Source organism: Chanos chanos, chromosome 8 (genome assembly GCF_902362185.1).
Source record: "Chanos chanos chromosome 8, fChaCha1.1, whole genome shotgun sequence".
In the NCBI taxonomy this organism is placed as follows: Eukaryota; Metazoa; Chordata; class Actinopteri; order Gonorynchiformes; family Chanidae; genus Chanos; species Chanos chanos.
Genome location: NC_044502.1, coordinates 46,728,430 through 46,746,854, shown reverse-complemented (window position 1 = coordinate 46,746,854; position 18,425 = coordinate 46,728,430). Strand labels below are relative to the sequence as shown.

Below are 18,425 nucleotides of genomic sequence, written 5' to 3'. Positions count from 1 at the left end.
TGTTGGTGGTGGTTCAGTGGTAGGACTATGTGGTTGTAGTGTGGTGTAATCTGTGTTGTGTTGGTGGTGGTTCAGTGGTAGGACTATGTGGTTGTAGTGTGGTGTAATCTGTGTTGTATTGGTGGTGGTTCAGTGGTAGGACTATGTAGTTTTAATAGTGTGTTGTTACTGTGTTGTATTGGTGGTGGTTCAGTGGTAGGACTATGTGGTTGTAGTGCGGTGTAATCTGTGTTGTATGGGTGGTGGTTCAGTGGTAGGACTATGTGGTTGTAGTGTGGTGTAATCTGTGTTGTATTGGTGGTGGTTCAGTGGTAGGACTATGTGGTTGTAGTGTAGTGTAATCTGTGTTGTATGGGTGGTGGTTCAGTGGTAGGACTATGTAGTTTTAATAGTGTGTTGTTGCTGTGTTGTATTGGTGGTGGTTCAGTGGTAGGACTATGTGGTTGTAGTGTAGTGTAATCTGTGTTGTATTGGTGGTGGTTCAGTGGTAGGACTATGTGGTTGTAGTGTGGTGTAATCTGTGTTGTATGGGTGGTGGTTCAGTGGTAGGACTATGTGGTTGTAGTGTGGTGTAATCTGTGTTGTATTGGTGGTGGTTCAGTGGTAGGACTATGTGGTTGTAGTGTAGTGTAATCTGTGTTGTATGGGTGGTGGTTCAGTGGTAGGACTATGTAGTTTTAATAGTGTGTTGTTGCTGTGTTGTATTGGTGGTGGTTCAGTGGTAGGACTATGTGGTTGTAGTGTAGTGTAATCTGTGTTGTATTGGTGGTGGTTCAGTGGTAGGACTATGTGGTTGTAGTGTGGTGTAATCTGTGTTGTATTGGTGGTGGTTCAGTGGTAGGACTATGTGGTTGTAGTGTAGTGTAATCTGTGTTGTATTGGTGGTGGTTCAGTGGTAGGACTATGTGGTTTTAATAGTGTGTTGTTACTGTGTTGTATTGGTGGTGGTTCAGTGGTAGGACTATGTGGTTGTAGTGTGTTGTTACTGTGTTGTATTGGTGGTGGTTCAGTGGTAGGACTATGTGGTTGTAGTGTGGTGTAATCTGTGTTGTAATCTGTGATGCTTGTTCTGTCTATTCTCAGGTGCGCTCAGGACAGTTTTCCCGTCGCTTGTTTGGCTCCACGCGTAGAATTTCCCAGGTATCCTCAGGAGAAACGGAATACAACCCCACAGAGCACTCTGGGAAATGAGCAGATCACTCCACCTGGTTTTAGGAGATGCACTATACACACAGGAGAGGGGTTACGCTCCAAAAAAGCCAGCAGAGAGACTCAGCTCTACCCCTCATCAGAGACCACTGCCTGTCTGAGACCTGCTGGGGCTCCGCCCACCCCAAAACTCCACCTCCCACACATGGCAACTCTCTGTACCTTTTCTCAGAGACAGAACGGGGGAGGGGGAGGGGGGGGGGCGGGGGGGTAGATGCATAAAATGCAACAACCCAAAGCTGCACTTTTAAACCGATGAAAGGGAAAAAAGAAAAAAAAAAAATCTATTTTTAAAGCATTTAATTTCTTTCTGTTTTATAACTGAACCATTCCAAAGATTTTAAAAACAGTTTTAAGGCAAAGATGTGGTAGCCTTCCCTGTGAAATGTTTAGAACTATAAAGAGATTGTAATAGTTTTTACTAATGCACAAATATGTTCAACGCTCAACTGTTTTTAAGCAGCATTTTCTGAGATCTGAATCACTGATTTAGCACTGTACTCTTAGGTGACTCTAACTAATGTATGCAGTATGATGGTGTCACTGAAGGTGAAGTGAATTTGTTAATTTCAACAGATGTCAATTTTTGCGGGTTGATCTTGTCTGCAGCGGGTGATTTTGATCTCGTCTGTGATGCATGACTTTGATTGGCTGGTTTTGTCTGTGGTTAGAGATATTGATTGGCTGGTTTTGTCTGTGGTGGTCTTTTCTGTACTGGTACTTTCAGTGAACTCTTTAAAACTTGAAAAATGTACTTATGCTGAAAAAAAGTCTCTTTGTAAATACAGAATGTCCTCAAGAGAGTGTGTGTGTGTGTGTGTGTGTGTGTGTGTGTGTGTGTGTGTGTGTGTGTGTGTGTGTGTGCACGGGTGTGTGTGAGTGTCTGTGTGTACGTGCGTGCGCGCGCGTGCATGTGTGCGTGTGTGTGTGCATTTGTGTGTGTGAAAACATGCTCATTAAGCAATATGACAGGTGATGGTTACTGTGAACATGCTGTGTTGTTCTTGATAATGTAACATCCTTTAACGAGAATCAGTCAGGTGTGAAAAAAAAACCGAAAACCCCTCTGATGCCTTCTAAAGGAAATGTGTTGAGTGTGAATACTTCTGACCCTCTGTGTAGTGTCCTGGACCTGCTGACGGAAAAAGTGCATTCCTCTTACTGTTTTACTGAAGAAGACTGTCGGTTATTGTTTTACTGAAGGACACTGTCAGTATATTTGATCCGTTTTCTCGGTCTGCCCTGAGCACCTGCAGACTCCTCACGTGAATGGTTTGCAACACGCCACGTGACAAAAAAGTGCCTTTTGGATTTTCCTCGTGTGACACTGGATTTATCAGGATGTCGTTTAGACCCTTCACTGCCTTTGTCTTTCCCTCCTCTCATCCTATACTCTTCATCTCATTCAGTGGGGGAGGAACTGGATTATTTGAACAACATGTCTGTCAGTTTAGTCTGGTCTTCAGAAACAGCTTTTGACCTGTCAGATCAGTGAGGGAGTCTCCCTTTAACTTTTGAAGACTGAAATTTTAATCTCAGTTAAATCAGTTTTTCTTTTCATTGTTTCTCCATCATCCCTTCCATTCATCCCCTCTTTTCTTTCAGTGCCCAAGTCCTCTCCCTCACTGTGCTGTGTGCCTCAACCTGCAAGGCCTGTCTGTGATTAGAGATCACTGACCTGTCTGTTATTACTGATAGAGATCACTGACCTGTCTGTTATGACAGATAGAGATCACTGACCTGTCTGTTATGACTGATAGAGATCACTGACCTGTCTGTTATGACAGATAGAGATCACTGACCTGACTGTTATGACTGATAAAGATCACTGACCTGTCTGTTATTACTGATAGAGATCACTGACCTGTCTGTTATGACTGATAGAGATCACTGACCTGTCTGTTATGACTGATAGAGATCACTGACCTGTCTGTTATTACTGATAGAGATCACTGACCTGTCTGTTATGACTGATAGAGATCACTGACCTGTCTGTTATTAGAGATCACTGACCTCTCTGTGATTAGAGATCACTGACCTGTCTGTTATTACTGATAGAGATCACTGACCTGTCTGTTATTACTGATAGAGATCACTGACCTGTCTGTTATGACTGATAGAGATCACTGACCTGTCTGTTATGACAGATAGAGATCACTGACCTGACTGTTATGACTGATAGAGATCACTGACCTGTCTGTTATTACTGATAGAGATCAATGACCTGTCTGTTATGACTGATAGAGATCACTGACCTGTCTGTTATTACTGATAGAGATCACTGACCTGTCTGTTATGACAGATAGAGATCACTGACCTGTCTGTTATGACTGATAGAGATCACTGACCTGTCTGTTATTACTGATAGAGATCACTGACCTGTCTGTTATGACAGATAGAGATCACTGACCTGTCTGTTATGACTGATAGAGATCACTGACCTGTCTGTTATGACAGATAGAGATCTCACTGGAGGACATTCCACTGGCTCCCTCTCCCTCACTCATGGTCTAAATGTGTCACTGCTATTCATACAGATGCCACTAGTTAACCCGCTTCTGTTAGTAAATTATTATTCGTTTAATTTGGGCTGTGCATTTCTGGCTTTGAGCACTGATCCCTTTGAAGCCAGTTGCTCCGTTTCCCGTCAAGCCTGTGAAACACATGGGAATGCTGCAACTCCCCCCCAGGAGCGAAAGAGCGGGAATTCCGACATCCTGTCCGTGCCTCTGGTGTGGTTTTGGCTAATCTGCACTGGTTTCACTGGGAGAAAGACAATAGGACTAACAAGGACACACGTCTGTTTTTTTTTGGGTTTTTGTTTTAGAACCTCTATACACTCCAGCATATATTCAAACACTGGTGTGGCAGGAGACATACACTGTCTGTGATTTATAAAATGGAGAAAATATCAAAAGTATGTTGAATTGTGTCCGTATCTTGCACATAAATTTTGTCTGAAAGTACATCAGAGCTTGTCTCTGATGACAAGAGGAGAGAGCAAGAGTTTCTGACTGGTTTTGGATGAGACTGAAGCCATAAAATGACTAATCTCTGTACTGTCTATATGGATGAGTTTTATGACCTTGGTTTGAAATTACAAACCATTAAAAAACCCCCATTTCCAGTGACTGTGTGTTTTTTTAAAACTCTCTCTTCCTCTGTTGGATGAAGTCAAGCTGTGTTGGCTTCGGGGTCTGTGCTTTGTTTATGGGACGATGTGAAAGCGCTGGAACTGAACTGTGCAGCCTGAGTAAAACTTGTTTAAAGGTGACGTTACAAACAGTCAGTAAATTTGGCTTTGTTAACACACACACACACGCTGACTGACTGGCTGGGACCCTGGGCCTGGCCGACAGGCCCACTGTGTGTAAAATCTGTCTGCCCCAGGCAGTTCTCTTCTCTGTGTCCAATTGTACTCTCTAACCAGGAAAGAAGGTTTTCTAGCGTTTATCTTCTACCTGTGTGAATGTGTGTGTGCATGTACGTGTGTGTGTGTTCTCCACGTGGGACAAAAACAGCCTTGTTTGCAGAATCCAACTGAATTCAAAGAATCAGTTCATCTGCTTCCTCCCTCTTCTTTTTCTCTGTTTCTCCCTCTTGTTCTTTAAATAACTCTTCACTTTGATTTCCCCTCTATAGGTGTGAACTCTGTCAGTCCAAGGGGTTGTGTGTGTGTGTGTGTGTGTGTGTGTGCGTGTGTGCGTGTTACGTTGGGCCATCCTTTGATCTCCTGGTGGGCTGAACATCCTGTCTGCCTACCCATAAACACCAAAGAGAGGAGGTCAATACAGAGGGGGTTGATAGAGAGGGTTGTAGAAGAGGGAGGGGTGAATGTCCACTGCCGCCCCCCCCCCATGCCAGGTCACTAAGTGGAGAGAGGGAGAGGAAGGGAGGGGGAGGTATGACAGCCACACCCCCTCAGACGTGAATGTCCAACAATGGGAGGAGGGGTTCACACCTCATTCTCAGTAAGAGCAGGCATCTCATCTTCTTGACCTCTCGTGTCCTGGGGAAAAATCAGCGGGAGGGGTAGAGGAAGAGTACGATGGAGTAGGAGCCCCCCCCACCCCCCCGGACTGTTATTGCGGGACTGTGGGGTGTATGGTCTCCGTTTGGGGGGGCTTCCATTCCCCTCACACCCACAGACCAGCTCCTCAGCAGCTACATCTCCAGTCTCACAGCTGGTTTTATTTCGATGGATTTGTCCAGCTTTTCCATTCAGACCAGTCACAGCAGTATACTGGCCCAGTGAACCTAAGGCTTCTGTGATAGAACCGATGATCATAGTTTCAGTGAACTGTCTGGGGTGTAAGTGGCCAGTGACTTTTGGCAACGTTTCCCAGTTCTGCCTCTCCAGTCCAGCTGCTGGCCAGGCTGTGGATCCAGTGAATCAGATGTGTTAGACCAGGCAGAGAGCTGAGTCTTCAGTGTGTTCCATGTGGCTGACGAATGGGGGTTAGTCCTGGACTGGATGTCCTCGCCTGGCATCAGCGTGCTGTAAGAACGGCTGCGTCTTGGCAGCCTGGCGCTCCAACCCTTTAAAGAGAGAGTTTTGGCACCGTCCCCGAGGTGTCGCTCCCTTTGTGTCTGGGAGAATGAGAGCAGGAATGTTTTAGCATTAGTGCAGGGGCAGGGTGTGGCACGCAGTCAGCGGGGACTGGGTTAGGCAGGAAAGAGAAAACTGGTATAGATGAAGAGAGAGTGAGAGAGAAAGAGAGAGAACCACTATCTACAGCTGGTCTGCACCTGTACTGCACTTCTACCATCTTCAGAGGGAATGTGTGTGTGTGTGTGTGTGTGCGAGCGTATGTTCTTTTTGTCAAAAGCAGAGAGTGAGTGTGTGTCTAGAGATGCTTAACAAAATCTTGCTTATGATTCTACATTACTCAGTATTCTATTTGTGTTTAATTCAAATGACCGAGTAAGATGTTAACGCGTAAAGTCTCGCGATAATAATATCATCCCTCAGTTGTTAACCATAAAAAACGTCGAAAATGCTTTTACTCCTTACTTATAGTAGGTGGAAATACTCGATCAATTTGAATCAACTATAACTCATTGGTGTCTTCACTACTAAAAAATTAGTTTTATCTGCCAATTCTGAATATCAAACACACTCGACAAACGAGTACATCTCTCATTCTCTTAGAAGACGGCCGTTGCGACTAAGTTGTGTGCTTTCGAAGGTGACGACCTGCCGAACGCAGACGTCTTCACTGGGGTTTCCATGTCTGCTTGTTTGTGCCACTGTCTCCTACCCCTTCCTAGATCTTAAATGAACTCCCTGCCCCCCCTATATGTCCGCTATCCCGACTCTTTTTACAGAAGTACCCGTCTTTGAAGCATTGCTGTCTTTCTATACAGAAAAAGATGTCTCCATTTGCCGGTCTCTGTTGTCCTCAGGCCACATGCGGCGCGGCCCCGCGGCTTTACAACCCTCAGTATTGACCGGCTGTTTATCTAAAGTACGTTTGAAATGCCTCTGATGTGAAAAGAGGCGCGGGGCGTCCCCTGTCTCTGTTATGTATGTGAAGAATTCCAAGTTTCAGCTCTATTAGCACTAATGGCGATCGCCTCAAGTGTAAAAACTCTAACAATAATTCGGTTTGACACTCCATATACACTGCATATACAACTAGCCTTAACCCAAACCTTAATCTTAGTAAAGGCTGTGGCTGTAACAACAACGATAATAATAATAATGATAATAATAATAATAACAATAATAATAATGCGATTGTAGGTATAATTGTATTGTAACGTATATATATTATGTTTTCATAAGCAGCGATTTTTTATCAGTTACATGTAATAGTTATGGTAAGTCCGGTAAAGTAAGTGAGGCTCAAAAATTCACATGACAGCGAGTATTTTACTCATGTTTGTTGCTCTTAAAAGGATCCTAATATTTCCGGTGACCCGTTTTCTAATTTCTGGTTTATGAGACAAACCGCACAATTCCAAGATCACTTCAACGTGTTTATGATACTGCCATTTATCCAATCACAGGACGCATACAAAGGTCACATGGTTCCGTGGCTGGGAGGGGGGAGAGAAGGGGGAAGCCGATTTCAGTCAATTTTGTTGAGTTGAGCGCCGAGTTCCAAGTAGAAGGATAATGGAGTGAGTCAAACTACGCGAAAACAAACGACAGAGCATGACTTTGAAATTAAGCTGTAATGAATAAGACGTTTTTTGGTTTTCTCATTTCAATGACCATCTAACCTCGAAAACAAAGACTTATTCAGGAGCGAGACGTGCGCATCCCAAAACCAGCCCGTGCGACGAAACTTTGGTCTATAGAGAAGCCATTGGAGATATAAGTGTTCCTTTCTTGAAAAGGACCGGGTGACACAGTAGGGCTGTTGCGGGATTTTTTTCTCGTGCGTTCAAGCTTATTTTGCGCGTGAAACCTGAAGCATAGCCTACGTCTGGAGGAAGTCTGGAAGCCCGAGGCACTGAGATTTTTGGTCGGAAAAAGTGAGTCACTAACGGGCCGTGAGATGGTAACTCTTCGGGTCTGCGTCTTCGTTCTGCTCCTAAAGGTGAGTCCGCGCTCCGAATCAGTGCGTGATTTGGATAAGTATTTCGGCTTATTCTGTGATGAGAACAAGTTTTGTGATAAAAGCACACATTTTTCTTTTTTATTCCCTGTTGCTGACCGTGTGAAAAAGAAAGAAACAAATTATACCACTTTTGATTCTTTGTTGTCAATCGCCTCTTATGCCATTTAACTTGGTTGTGGCAGTCTGCGTGTCTGTGGTTCAAACATTCAAAGCTTTGATCCACTGAGCTAGCAGTCATTATTATGAGTGATGACTGTTGCCGGGAGATAAGACGTGAAAAGGTATGGTGTCTTATTAAAAAAGAAAGGCGTTTTCTTTTTCCAGCACATACCAAGACCAGAGGTTTACAAGACATCACGGTCCAGCTGACTTTGAAATGTTTTTTTTTTAATTGGCCTTTACAAAATTCAGAGATATTCAGAGAGATATTAATTACCTGTAATTAATCACTTAACTATAGTCTGTTTAGTGCTAATCCTAATATCAGAATGCCGTGAAGTGACAATTGGAAAAAAAAAATTGAAAATGATGCAGAGGTCGTACTCTTGACAAAATACTAAAAACATCTTCACCGTCCACAGTTTAATGGGTAGTTTATCACTATATAGCTTTATAGCGATATATAATGTTATATATAACATTTCTGCTCTCATTTTCCCATATACATATAACGGTATCTAGCGATAACCAACATCATATTACAATACCAAACTTTATATTAATATGTACTGGTTTAAAAATAGCCTGACAGTGAATCGGAACCGCTCTGCCTGGTTTCATCTGTAGTTACTGTAACACTCTTTAGAAACTCGCAACCGAACGTTTGTCATTCTCGCTCTCTCTCTCGCTCTCTTTGATCTTTTGCCATTGAATGTTGGTGTTTGTTTATATTCTTTGGCTTGTAAAAAGATTCTTATCATGCGTATATGCTGAGTTATCAGGCACAAAGCGACCGCGGGGCGGTAAAGCCGCTCAAGCCCTGTCATGTTACCCAAATTACAAGTTTTCACGTGTGTGTGTGTGTGTGAGAGAGAGCGAGAGCGAGTGCAAATACGTCCTGTAATGAACTGCAGTTGAAGAATATATCGTAACAAATTGTGCTCATATTCTCCAAAATAAGTATAAGCATCATCCAAAGACTGAACCTATCAATTTAGTCAGTGTACCTTAGGGTGTAAGGAACACACACTTAAATATACGCATATGCACCCTGAAACATTTGATCTTTTTACAGGCGAAATGACATTGGGCGAGATCCGGTTTTTTACAATTATATTAAAATGAATACACTAGTTGGATTCAGATTCCGCCAAACCGATCCTTCATGACAGCTCCTTGTGGAAAAAAAGCGACCGCAGCCTAAGTGTCGTTGGGCTCGAGATCTCCGGCGCTTTGTAATTACCGTCATTTTCTCCTGGTCTGCGGAGAGAAAGGAGAGCTGCCAGCTCCGTAATCCCACTTTCCGAGATGTATAGTTTTCAGTTCTTCAGGGGGACAGAGAATCGGTTTCTGTCTTGAACTCCTAACTCTCTCTCTCTCGCTCTTTGATAGAGCAAGTTCAGTTTGTTGTTTCTAACCAGATTAGCCGCCAACTGACAGTTGCGTCTTCTTTTTAATGGATAGGAAGCAGTTTTTAGCATCTCATTTAATGTCTCAGGATTAAAGAGCTGCGATTTCCGGCCAGTTAGAAGCTGAAGAATTTTTTTCTCTATGTCATCTTGTACACTGGATTTACTAAATACGTTTAGCATACTAAAAGAGAATATTCACTCTTAAACGGAACAGAAGGTCGTGTCATGTATCTTTGCTGCTGAAGATTCAGCCCTGCATTTCTCTTCAGGTCTTAACGGTTAGAGCGAGTCTCTGGCCGCAGTTGTTCGTCATGCTGAATACTCATTTAGTGTCAGATTCTTCGCTGGTTTGAATAAAAGTTGACTACAGAAGTTCTGTTTTTATTTGTTATTTTAAAGTTCTGTCTTTATTTGTTATTTTGATGAGAGATTTAAAACCCAGTGTAACGGGTTGCAGTCATACAGACCAAATCGTTCGGCAGTCTTTACTGAAAGACTGAGAGCATGCGCGTTTGTATATGACTTTACATTAATATCGTTTCAGCGAACTTTTAGTTCAAAGTTTGTACTGGGCACCTATGTGTAATAACGGAGCGCGCGCGCACATTCGGACAGACCTAGCCTATTCGGTAAATTGGTCCTACCAGTTTACTGTAGGCTGAAATAATAATGATAGAAAGTTAATATTGAGCAAAAGTCAGAGTAGGTGATGGAGTAGCCACTTCTTTTCATGTGCTCTTCATCTGTACACACACACACACACACACACACACTATACCTTACAAGGAACACACATCATAAGAGCTGTGTGTGAGTGTGTGTGTGTGTGTGTGTGGACTCCATGCTGATTGAGTGACCATGCCAGCCGTGTCATGTAGACCCCTCTACGGTTTGTTCTCTCTCTGATCTTTGGTGGTCTCTCACTGGGGAATCAGAGTAAATGTCCAGCTCTTTAATCCCAAACAGACAGGCCTGCCAACTGTGACCTCACTTAAAACAAACACACACATACACACGCATGTATACGCACACACACACACATACATGCACAGATAAAATCTTTCTGTACCCCACAGAGTGAGGGATGAGGTATGTGAACGACACTGAGTCAATCAGGATGATTCACCTCCGCTGGTGTCTTGTACACAATTGCTAATCATCAGTTTTGTTTAAAGCACAAACTCCTTTACTTTTTATCTCTGTGTTTGTTATTCAGACAACCTTTGAGGGTTTTTTTTTAGATAAACACATTTCTGCAGCTTAAAGTATTGTTATTTTAGCTTTTGTCAGTTGTTTGCCGATGGAAATGTTTCTGTTTTGAACCTTTCATTTGAAGCTTTGGTTTAAGTGTCAGTGTGAGTCAGATGTGGAAAATGAAGTGCATTTTTGTCAGGCTGGGTGTAAACGCATGTCTCTTCACCGGTATTAAGTAGGCACTGGCAGAGGGAAAGAACTCTGCCAAGTCTCTCTCTCTCGCTCTCATACACACACACACACACATATATATATATATATACACACACAAGTTATTTATTAATAATAATAATAATAATAATAATACAAGGTTATTTAGAGAACCCAGTATCACTGTTTATAGTCTCAAAGGGTTTTACATGTCTATAACAAAGTCAAATTAAAATGATATTACACACACACACTCACACACACACACACTGAGGGACTTTATTAATGCTTCGTTTGGGCACCAGGAAAGGAAATGCCAAACGCACAGTTCTGGTAGATAGCAGACCAAAGAATTTCTCTCTCTCCCTCTCTCCCCCTCTCTCTCTCTCTCTGTCTCTCTCCCTCTCTCCCCCTCTCTCTCTCTCTGTCTCTCTCTTTCTCTCCCTCTCTCTCTCTCTCTCTGTCTCTCTCTTTCTCTCCCTCTCTCTCTCTCTCTCTTTCTCTCCCTCTCTCTCTGTCTCTCTCTCTTTCTCTCCCTCTCCCCACTTCAGGTCAGGATATGCTGCTAAAGTGCCCACTGGCTTAGCTCTCAGACATGTGTTTGTGTTTAGTTTAAACTGGAGTGTGAGTGTTGAGTTTAAAGTGTGAGTGTGTCTTTGGTTCAGAGTGGAGTGTGAGTGTGTGTGTGTGTTTTGTTCAGAGTGGAGTGCGTGTGTGTGTTTGGTTCAGAGTGGAGTGTGAGTGTATGTGTGTGTTTTGTTCAGAGTGGAGTGTGTGTGTGTGTGTGTGTTGGATTCAGAGTGGAGTGTGAGTGTGTGTTTGGTTCAGAGTGGATTGTGTCTGTGTGTGTGTGTTTGGTTCAGAGTGGAGTGTGTGTGTGTGTGTGTGTGTGTTTGGTTCAGAGTGGAGTGTGTGTGTGTGTGTGTGTTTGGTTCAGAGTGGAGTGTGAGTGTGTGTGTGTGTGTTTGATTCTTCCCTCAGCCACTCAGCAGAGGTAGTCAGAGCAGGGGGTTAGTTTGGGCCAGATCAGTTTTAACATTAAGAGGATTAGTTTTGACTCTGTGTGTGTGTGTGTGTGTGTGTGTGTGTGTGTGTGTGTGTGTGTGTGTGTGTTTGAGCTAAACTCCCATCTTATCCAAATCAGCCACAAACTGTTAATCAGCTCAGGGTGAAACTTTGAAACTTTTCCTGTTATTTTTGGCAGACAGAGCAAAGCAACTACACTCACACTCATCCACTCTACAGGGCACTGAAAGTGTGTGTGTGTGTGTGGGTGTGTGTGTGTACACACTCATATGTCATTGTGTTTATATATGAATATATGTTTGTGTATAAGTATATTTGCATGCTAGTGAGTGATGTGTGTATGCTTGGATGGGAACATGTATGAATTTCTTGATGTGTGTGTGTGTGTGTGTGTGTGTGTTTGATGGGCAGGTCTCTGGCAGAACTCAGAGAGAAAGATCAGAGAGAATCTGTGTAGCTTTAACTCTCTCTCCCTCTCTCTGACATCTGTTTGCCTTGGTCAGACCCTGAGGGAAAAAGGGAAGATTGTCTCTCTTCACTTCTTGCGTGTTTTTAATGCTTAAGTCAGAGGTCCTTTTGGGATTCAGAGCCATAACAAGCCTCTGCACACACACACACACGCGCGCACGCACGCACAGTGCCATTTGATGATGAGTGTGACTGGGAATGAAAGAGTGTGTGTGTGAGTACCATCTCTTTTCTGTAGCATTTTTTGTCCTTGTTGAGGCTGAGAGTGAGAGTCTGTGAGAGACATTCTTAAATGAGTCATATTTCAGGCTTCGGTTTTGTCCCCCCCCCCCCCCCCCCCCGTGCACTGCTTGGCTCTCACTCATTAGCATTCCTGATGGCCTCAGCAATGTGTGTGTGTGTGTGTGTGTATGAGGGGTTGTAAAACATCCCCTTTAGTCTGTCTGTGCTTAAGCTCAGATATGCATCTCTCTCTCTCTCTCTCACACACACACACACACACACACACACTGTCTCGCTGATGGTGAGATTTGGGTGAGACTCCGCCCCGTGTTCAGGTCCTGAATCTTCGGCCGCCCAGTCACCTGTGTGGGTATTTTATCACTTGTTTAGCATCGGCTTTGCAGTAAAGATACATGTTTTGAGGTATGCCCTGGATAGTTTTCTATGTGTAGTATATTTGCACGGTATACACTTTTACTAAATATTATTACTAAACAGGTTTTAAGTCTCTGGCTGCCGACTAAATGATTTTGTTCACCCCTTGTTTAGTGTGCAACACTAAACATCAGTCACTTAGAATTTCAGTCACTTAGAGAATCCTGTTGAGTCTGTGCGTGTGTGTGTGTGTGAGTGTGTGTATGTGTAGTCTGTGCGCATGTGAGTGTGCGTGCGCGTGTGTGGTTTCGGCCTGCAAGATATGAGAAAAATCTGCGAGGTGCGACAACATTGTATAACATTGCGATGACCGTATGACTGGCGATAAATAAACACATTTTGAAGTGTGCATATTGGCTGTACAGATCATGTGTCCTTGTGCTTTAATAGGTACACTGCTAACATAGACCCACAAACACTGAATAGCCTTTGCCCACCGAATCAAGAAATGAAATAAATTAGTTCGTACGACGGAGTATTAGGGCTACATTGAGGGAAAAAAACCCGCTCAGATTTCGAGAATAAAGGCGCAATATTACGAGAATAAAGTCGTAGTTTTACAAGAAAAAAAGTCATAATATTAAGATAGTAAAGTCAAAATTTTAGGCTACGTGTTATTTTAGAAGGGAAATATCAGAAGAGCAGCCTGTCGCCTGCGTTAAAATGGGCAACGTGGAGCATCTCGCGAGGGTATACTTTAATGTGTATTTCACAAATAACGAAATAGTTTAACCGTTAGCACATCAGCACCACATTATCATAAGTACCAGGACTTTGAAAAGATTGTTCTAGAAACTGTGATTTGCAACAGTGCAAAACACAAACAGCAGCTGCCAGAGCAAGGCTTAAGCTGCCATTGACTGTCCTCTCACTTGTTTTGTCGGTCGCTGGTAATGTTTTTCATAAAAAATTATGTGTCCCCCACCCTCCACTCACACATTATAATTTTTTTTGTATTATTATTATTTTTTCTCGTGAAATTTCGACTTTATTCTTGTTATATTATGACTTTTTTACAACGATGTGGCCCTAATACTCGCGTCTTAATTTCGAACATGCTTTTATTGAACAGATTGTTCGGCATGTTTTACACAGTGCCTGTGTTTGTGACACGTCGTCTGTCCATAATCCCAAATAGCAGAAGTAGGCTACTTTTTCATCAACCAAATTTTCCTCACTCTTCTCTCCTTCCTCAACCATCGTGCTAGCTAACCTTGCTGTAGCCACTAGATTGACACCAGTTAATCTGAGGGTAGGTCACAGCTAGCTGGGGCTTCATCTGATTGGCCAAGTGATGTGAATGCATGGCCCATGTATCCAGGGCTCCATCTGATAGGTCAAATGTTTGCATGCCTAGTGTGAATGCATGGTGCGTGTAAACAAAATTATTTTTCTTATTCATCGTGTGTGTGTGTGTGCGTGTATGTGTGCTTGTGTGTGTGTGTGTGTGTGTGTGTGAGCGCGCGTATGTGTGTGCGTGTATGCATGTCTGTGTGTGTGTTTTTAGTACTGACTGTGTTGTCTCTCTCTGCAGGTGGTCACAGGCAATGACTGTGTCTGTGTGTGTGCGTGTGTGTGTTTAGTACTGACTGTGTTGTCTCTCTCTGCAGGTGGTAACAGGCAATGACTGTGTCTGTGTGTGTGTGTGTGTGTGTGTGTGTGTTTAGTACTGACTGTGTTGTCTCTCTCTGCAGGTGGTCACAGGCAATGACTGTGCCAGTGGTCGTTACACCGATGCTGGGGAGTGCTGTAAAATGTGCCCAGTGGGCAGCGGCATGGCATTGGACTGTGGGCAGGAAAACACGCGATGCCAGGCGTGCCAGGATGGTGAGACTCCACAACACAAGGCATCTGTGGTCAGACAGTAAAATCTCTATATTCAGACTTATGTTTTTACTGGCATCTCTCTCTCTCTCCGTCTCTCTCTCTCTCTCGCTCTCTTTCCTCATCCGTTCTCTGTTCCCCTCTCTCTATGTCTCTCTCTTTTCTCTCTCTCTTTCTTTTTTTGTCTCTCTCGTTTTCCCTCTCTTTATGTCTCTTCAGGAGTGACGTTCTCGGACTCTGAGGGCCTGTCTCGTTGTCGTCCGTGTGGTCGTTGTCCGAGGTCGATCGCTACGCTGGCGGTGTGCACGGCGGAGCGGGACACTCACTGTGACTGTGGGGAGGGCTTTTATCTGTGGAGGGAGAGGAACAGTACTGACGGCCTGTGTGCCCCCTGTACGCTGTGTGAGCGGGGCCACGGCGTGGTCTGGCCCTGCGGCGTCCGGGGAGACACTCAGTGCCAACCGTGCCCCCCGGGGACATACTCAGAGAAACGCAGTATCGCCCACACCTGCCAGCCATGCTCCAGGTGCCAGGACAACGAGGTGGAGATCAGAGCCTGCCAGCCCAACTCAGACACACTCTGCATGGGTGAGTGTTGGGTGTATGTGTGTGTGTGTGTGTTTGTGTGTGTCTCACTGTACGTGTTTGTCATGGTGTGTGTGTGTGTGGGTACATCATTTCCTCTTTGACTGTATTCTTTGACTTAGCCAGTGGTCAGACTGGGATAAACTGGGTTATGTGTGGGGGCGTCTTCCCTGATCTCACACAGAGCGTTTGAAGACGGGGCCTCCAACTGTGTGAGTGTTTGATCTCGACAAAAGACACCCTAAGGGAGCTCTGAATGTATGTGTGTGTGTGTGTGTGTGTGTGTATGTGTGTGTATGTGTGGTTTCCTTCAGACAAGGGCACGTAAGTGTCATATACCCAGTCTCCCAGCTGTCGGAAATTTGTCATGTCCAGCTGTGTGTGTGTGTGTGTGTGTGTGTGATCACTCTGAGTCTGCATACTCTTCTGACTGGTTCAGACACAGTGATGACATGTTAATGTCACAGAGGTCAGGCGTGTTGCATGCGTGTTTGATGTGTAATGACTGTGTGTTTGTGCTGCCCTAACCGGCCAGTGTGCAGGGGCGTTTTAGAATGGACTGTCCAACAGGGAAACTATGTGTGGAGAACTACACAGGCTCATGACAGAGCAGTTCCACACCAGTGCAGAGTCAATGACAATGAGTATTCATAGTGAGAAGCTGCTGGTTGAGAGGAAATTCATTATCTGTGAGCCGTGTGACGCACTCACACAGGTCTATGCATCTCATATGCACCATACACCGTGGGCATGTTCACGCGTGTGTAATCACGTCTGTAACATGTATGTGTTGTTTTATGTGTACGTAACCTGTAAATGTTGACTAACTGTAACCGCTTTCTCCATTCACAGAAAAAGACCTGCAAATTCTCTCCCGCCCCTCTGGTTCTGACGGCCCAAAGGAGCTTCCTCATCGGCCAGTCCTGGAGGAGGACGAGGGCGGGAAGACTAGCCCCGCCCCAGGCTCAAGCAACCCCAGAAACAACCCCCATGATGTGGATCAGGGGGGCAGCAATAACCTGGTGGTCTATGTCTCCGTGCTGGCCGCGGTGGTCCTGGGTTTGCTGCTGTATGTGGCCTATAAGTGGTGAGTGTTGGTGCGGTGGAGGGACAGGGGCATTATGGGTAACATTATGGCTGTGGATGGTGACACTGAGACTGCAGTGCTTTGTGCTGTGTGTCGGCAAAGTCATTCACATAAATACACCTGTGTTCATTTATTCACCTGAGTTTGTGTGTGCTTTTACTGTCTTACTTAACATCACACGCAAAGTCACAGGGTTGTGATAGAATATTGAAAATGTAGTGAATGAAATGACAGTGTTTGTATGTGTGTGTGTGTGTGTGTGTGTGTGTGTGTGTGTGTGTATGTGTGTGTGTGTGTGTGTGTGTGTGTGTGTGTGTGTGTGTGTGTGTCAGTTGGAAGTCGTGCCAGCAGAAGCAGGCGCTGGGAAAGGCCCGTGTGGGAGAGGTCAGTACTCCGGCAGAGGGAGAGAAACTGCACAGTGACAGTGGAGTGTTCCTGGACTCTCACAGTCTCCAGGACAACCAACCCAGCAAAGGTAACAGGACCAGAGAGAGACAGACCGACAGAGAGACAGTCAGAGACAGACAGGAAGACAGAGAGAGAGAAAGAAGGAGAGAGAGAGAGAGCACTCAAACTAAAGACCAAACCGTGTAAATCAGTTTAATTCTATCCTGACAGACCTCATAGTGAAGGAAGAGACCACTCTGTCACAGTCTTTCACACCACTCTCTGTCACAGTCTTTCACACCACTCTCTGTCACAGTCTTTCACACCACTCTCTGTCACAGTCTTTCACACCACTCTCTGTCACAGTCTTTCACACCACTCTCTGTCACAGTCTTTCACACCACTCTCTGTCACAGTCTTTCACACCACTCTCTGTCACAGTCTTTCACCCCACTCTCTGTCACAGTCTTTCACACCACTCTCTGTCACAGTCTTTCACACCACTCTCTGTCACAGTCTTTCACACCACTCTCTGTCACAGTCTTTCACACCACTCTCTGTCACAGTCTTTCACACCACTCTCTGTCACAGGCATGTCACACAGAGTGAAAGCCCAGAGTGTAGCTGACACAGTGGACGTGTCTTTGAAAGCGTAGAGCATGTTGGAAACAGAGATGTTACTGTGATGGAGTCTGAGACTATTGCATGGCAAACTGAGAAACACTGCTTCATGTAAAGACTTAGGTCATATTGTAAAACATCTTTAAAACATCTTCTGCTTTACGCTGATCAAGTCATCTGCTAACATGCAACCTCATTCAGAGTCACACAGCAAACACAGTCAGCTCTGTACAAACTGCCAAAGCATCACATAAGTTATCACCAGTAACACCAGTGCTAAAATATCTACAACGCCTACTATCACCAGTAACACCAGTGCTACAATATCTACAACTCTTACTGTCACTATTCTCCCTCTCTGGACGTGTTTATCTCTGTTCTTCTCAGCAGTAACAGTTATTTCATCTCTCTATATGTACATGTCTCCATTTCTCTGGGCAGGAATAGTTACATTCTCTCTATATCTCTATATTTCCATTTCTCTAGGTAATAATACGTACATTCTCTCTCTCTGTATGTATTTCTGTTTGTTTGGGCAGTAACAGTTCTGTTACCTGTGCGTATTTCTCTCTGTGTAGGGGGTATTCCTGTTTGTTTGGGCAGTAACAGTTCTCTTACCTGTGTGTATTTCTCTCTGTGTAGGGGGTATTTCTGTTTGTTTGGGCAGTAACAGTTCTGTTATCTGTGTGTATTTCTCTCTGTGTAGGGGGTAAGAGAGACAGTAAACAGGACATCCTGTATATGAATATACCACCACACCGGCAGGAGGAGGTTGAACAAGCACTGATGGAGGGCGGGGGGCGCGGCTGGAGGCAGTTGGCCGTCGCTCTAGGTTACGAGCAGGAGCGGGTCGACGTGATTGGCCGTGGCCAGGACCCCGTTCACACGCTGCTTTCTGATTGGGCGCTGCAGGAAGGTGCGACTTTGGGTGTGCTCTGTGCGGCACTGGCCCGTATCGAGCGGTCAGACGTGGCCGGCGTTCTGACCGCGCCCGCTCAGGGCGTCTCCGTGGTCTAA

General features: G+C 44.6%; 2 protein-coding genes across 2 annotated transcripts in view; both read left to right on the top strand.

Annotated features, from left to right (window-relative positions):
- The window catches only part of nbeal2 (neurobeachin-like 2), a 74,685-nt gene extending 73,451 nt beyond the window's left edge, over positions 1-1,234 (top strand). Inside the window, 1 exon segment of the mRNA XM_030783267.1 lies at positions 1,084-1,234. Within this exon segment, the coding sequence (XP_030639127.1) occupies positions 1,084-1,191 (108 nt within the window). The 3' untranslated portion in view covers positions 1,192-1,234.
- Positions 1,235-13,567: 12,333 nt separating this feature from the next.
- On the top strand, positions 13,568-18,425 carry nradd (neurotrophin receptor associated death domain). Its single transcript, XM_030783266.1, has 6 exons — positions 13,568-13,594; positions 14,599-14,731; positions 14,948-15,316; positions 16,166-16,400; positions 16,733-16,875; positions 18,115-18,425. Exons 1-6 carry the CDS (start codon positions 13,568-13,570, stop codon positions 18,423-18,425), a joined length of 1,218 nt encoding a protein of 405 aa, XP_030639126.1.

Excerpts from the sequence above, each read along its gene's own strand:
- nradd (XM_030783266.1), top strand. The coding sequence starts at position 13,568 with ATGGGCAACGTGGAGCATCTCGCGAGG. Across the intron at positions 15,317-16,165 it reads CTCAGACACACTCTGCATGG|AAAAAGACCTGCAAATTCTC; the intron begins GTGAGTGTTGGG and ends CTCCATTCACAG. Across the intron at positions 16,876-18,114 it reads GGACAACCAACCCAGCAAAG|GGGGTAAGAGAGACAGTAAA; the intron begins GTAACAGGACCA and ends CTCTCTGTGTAG.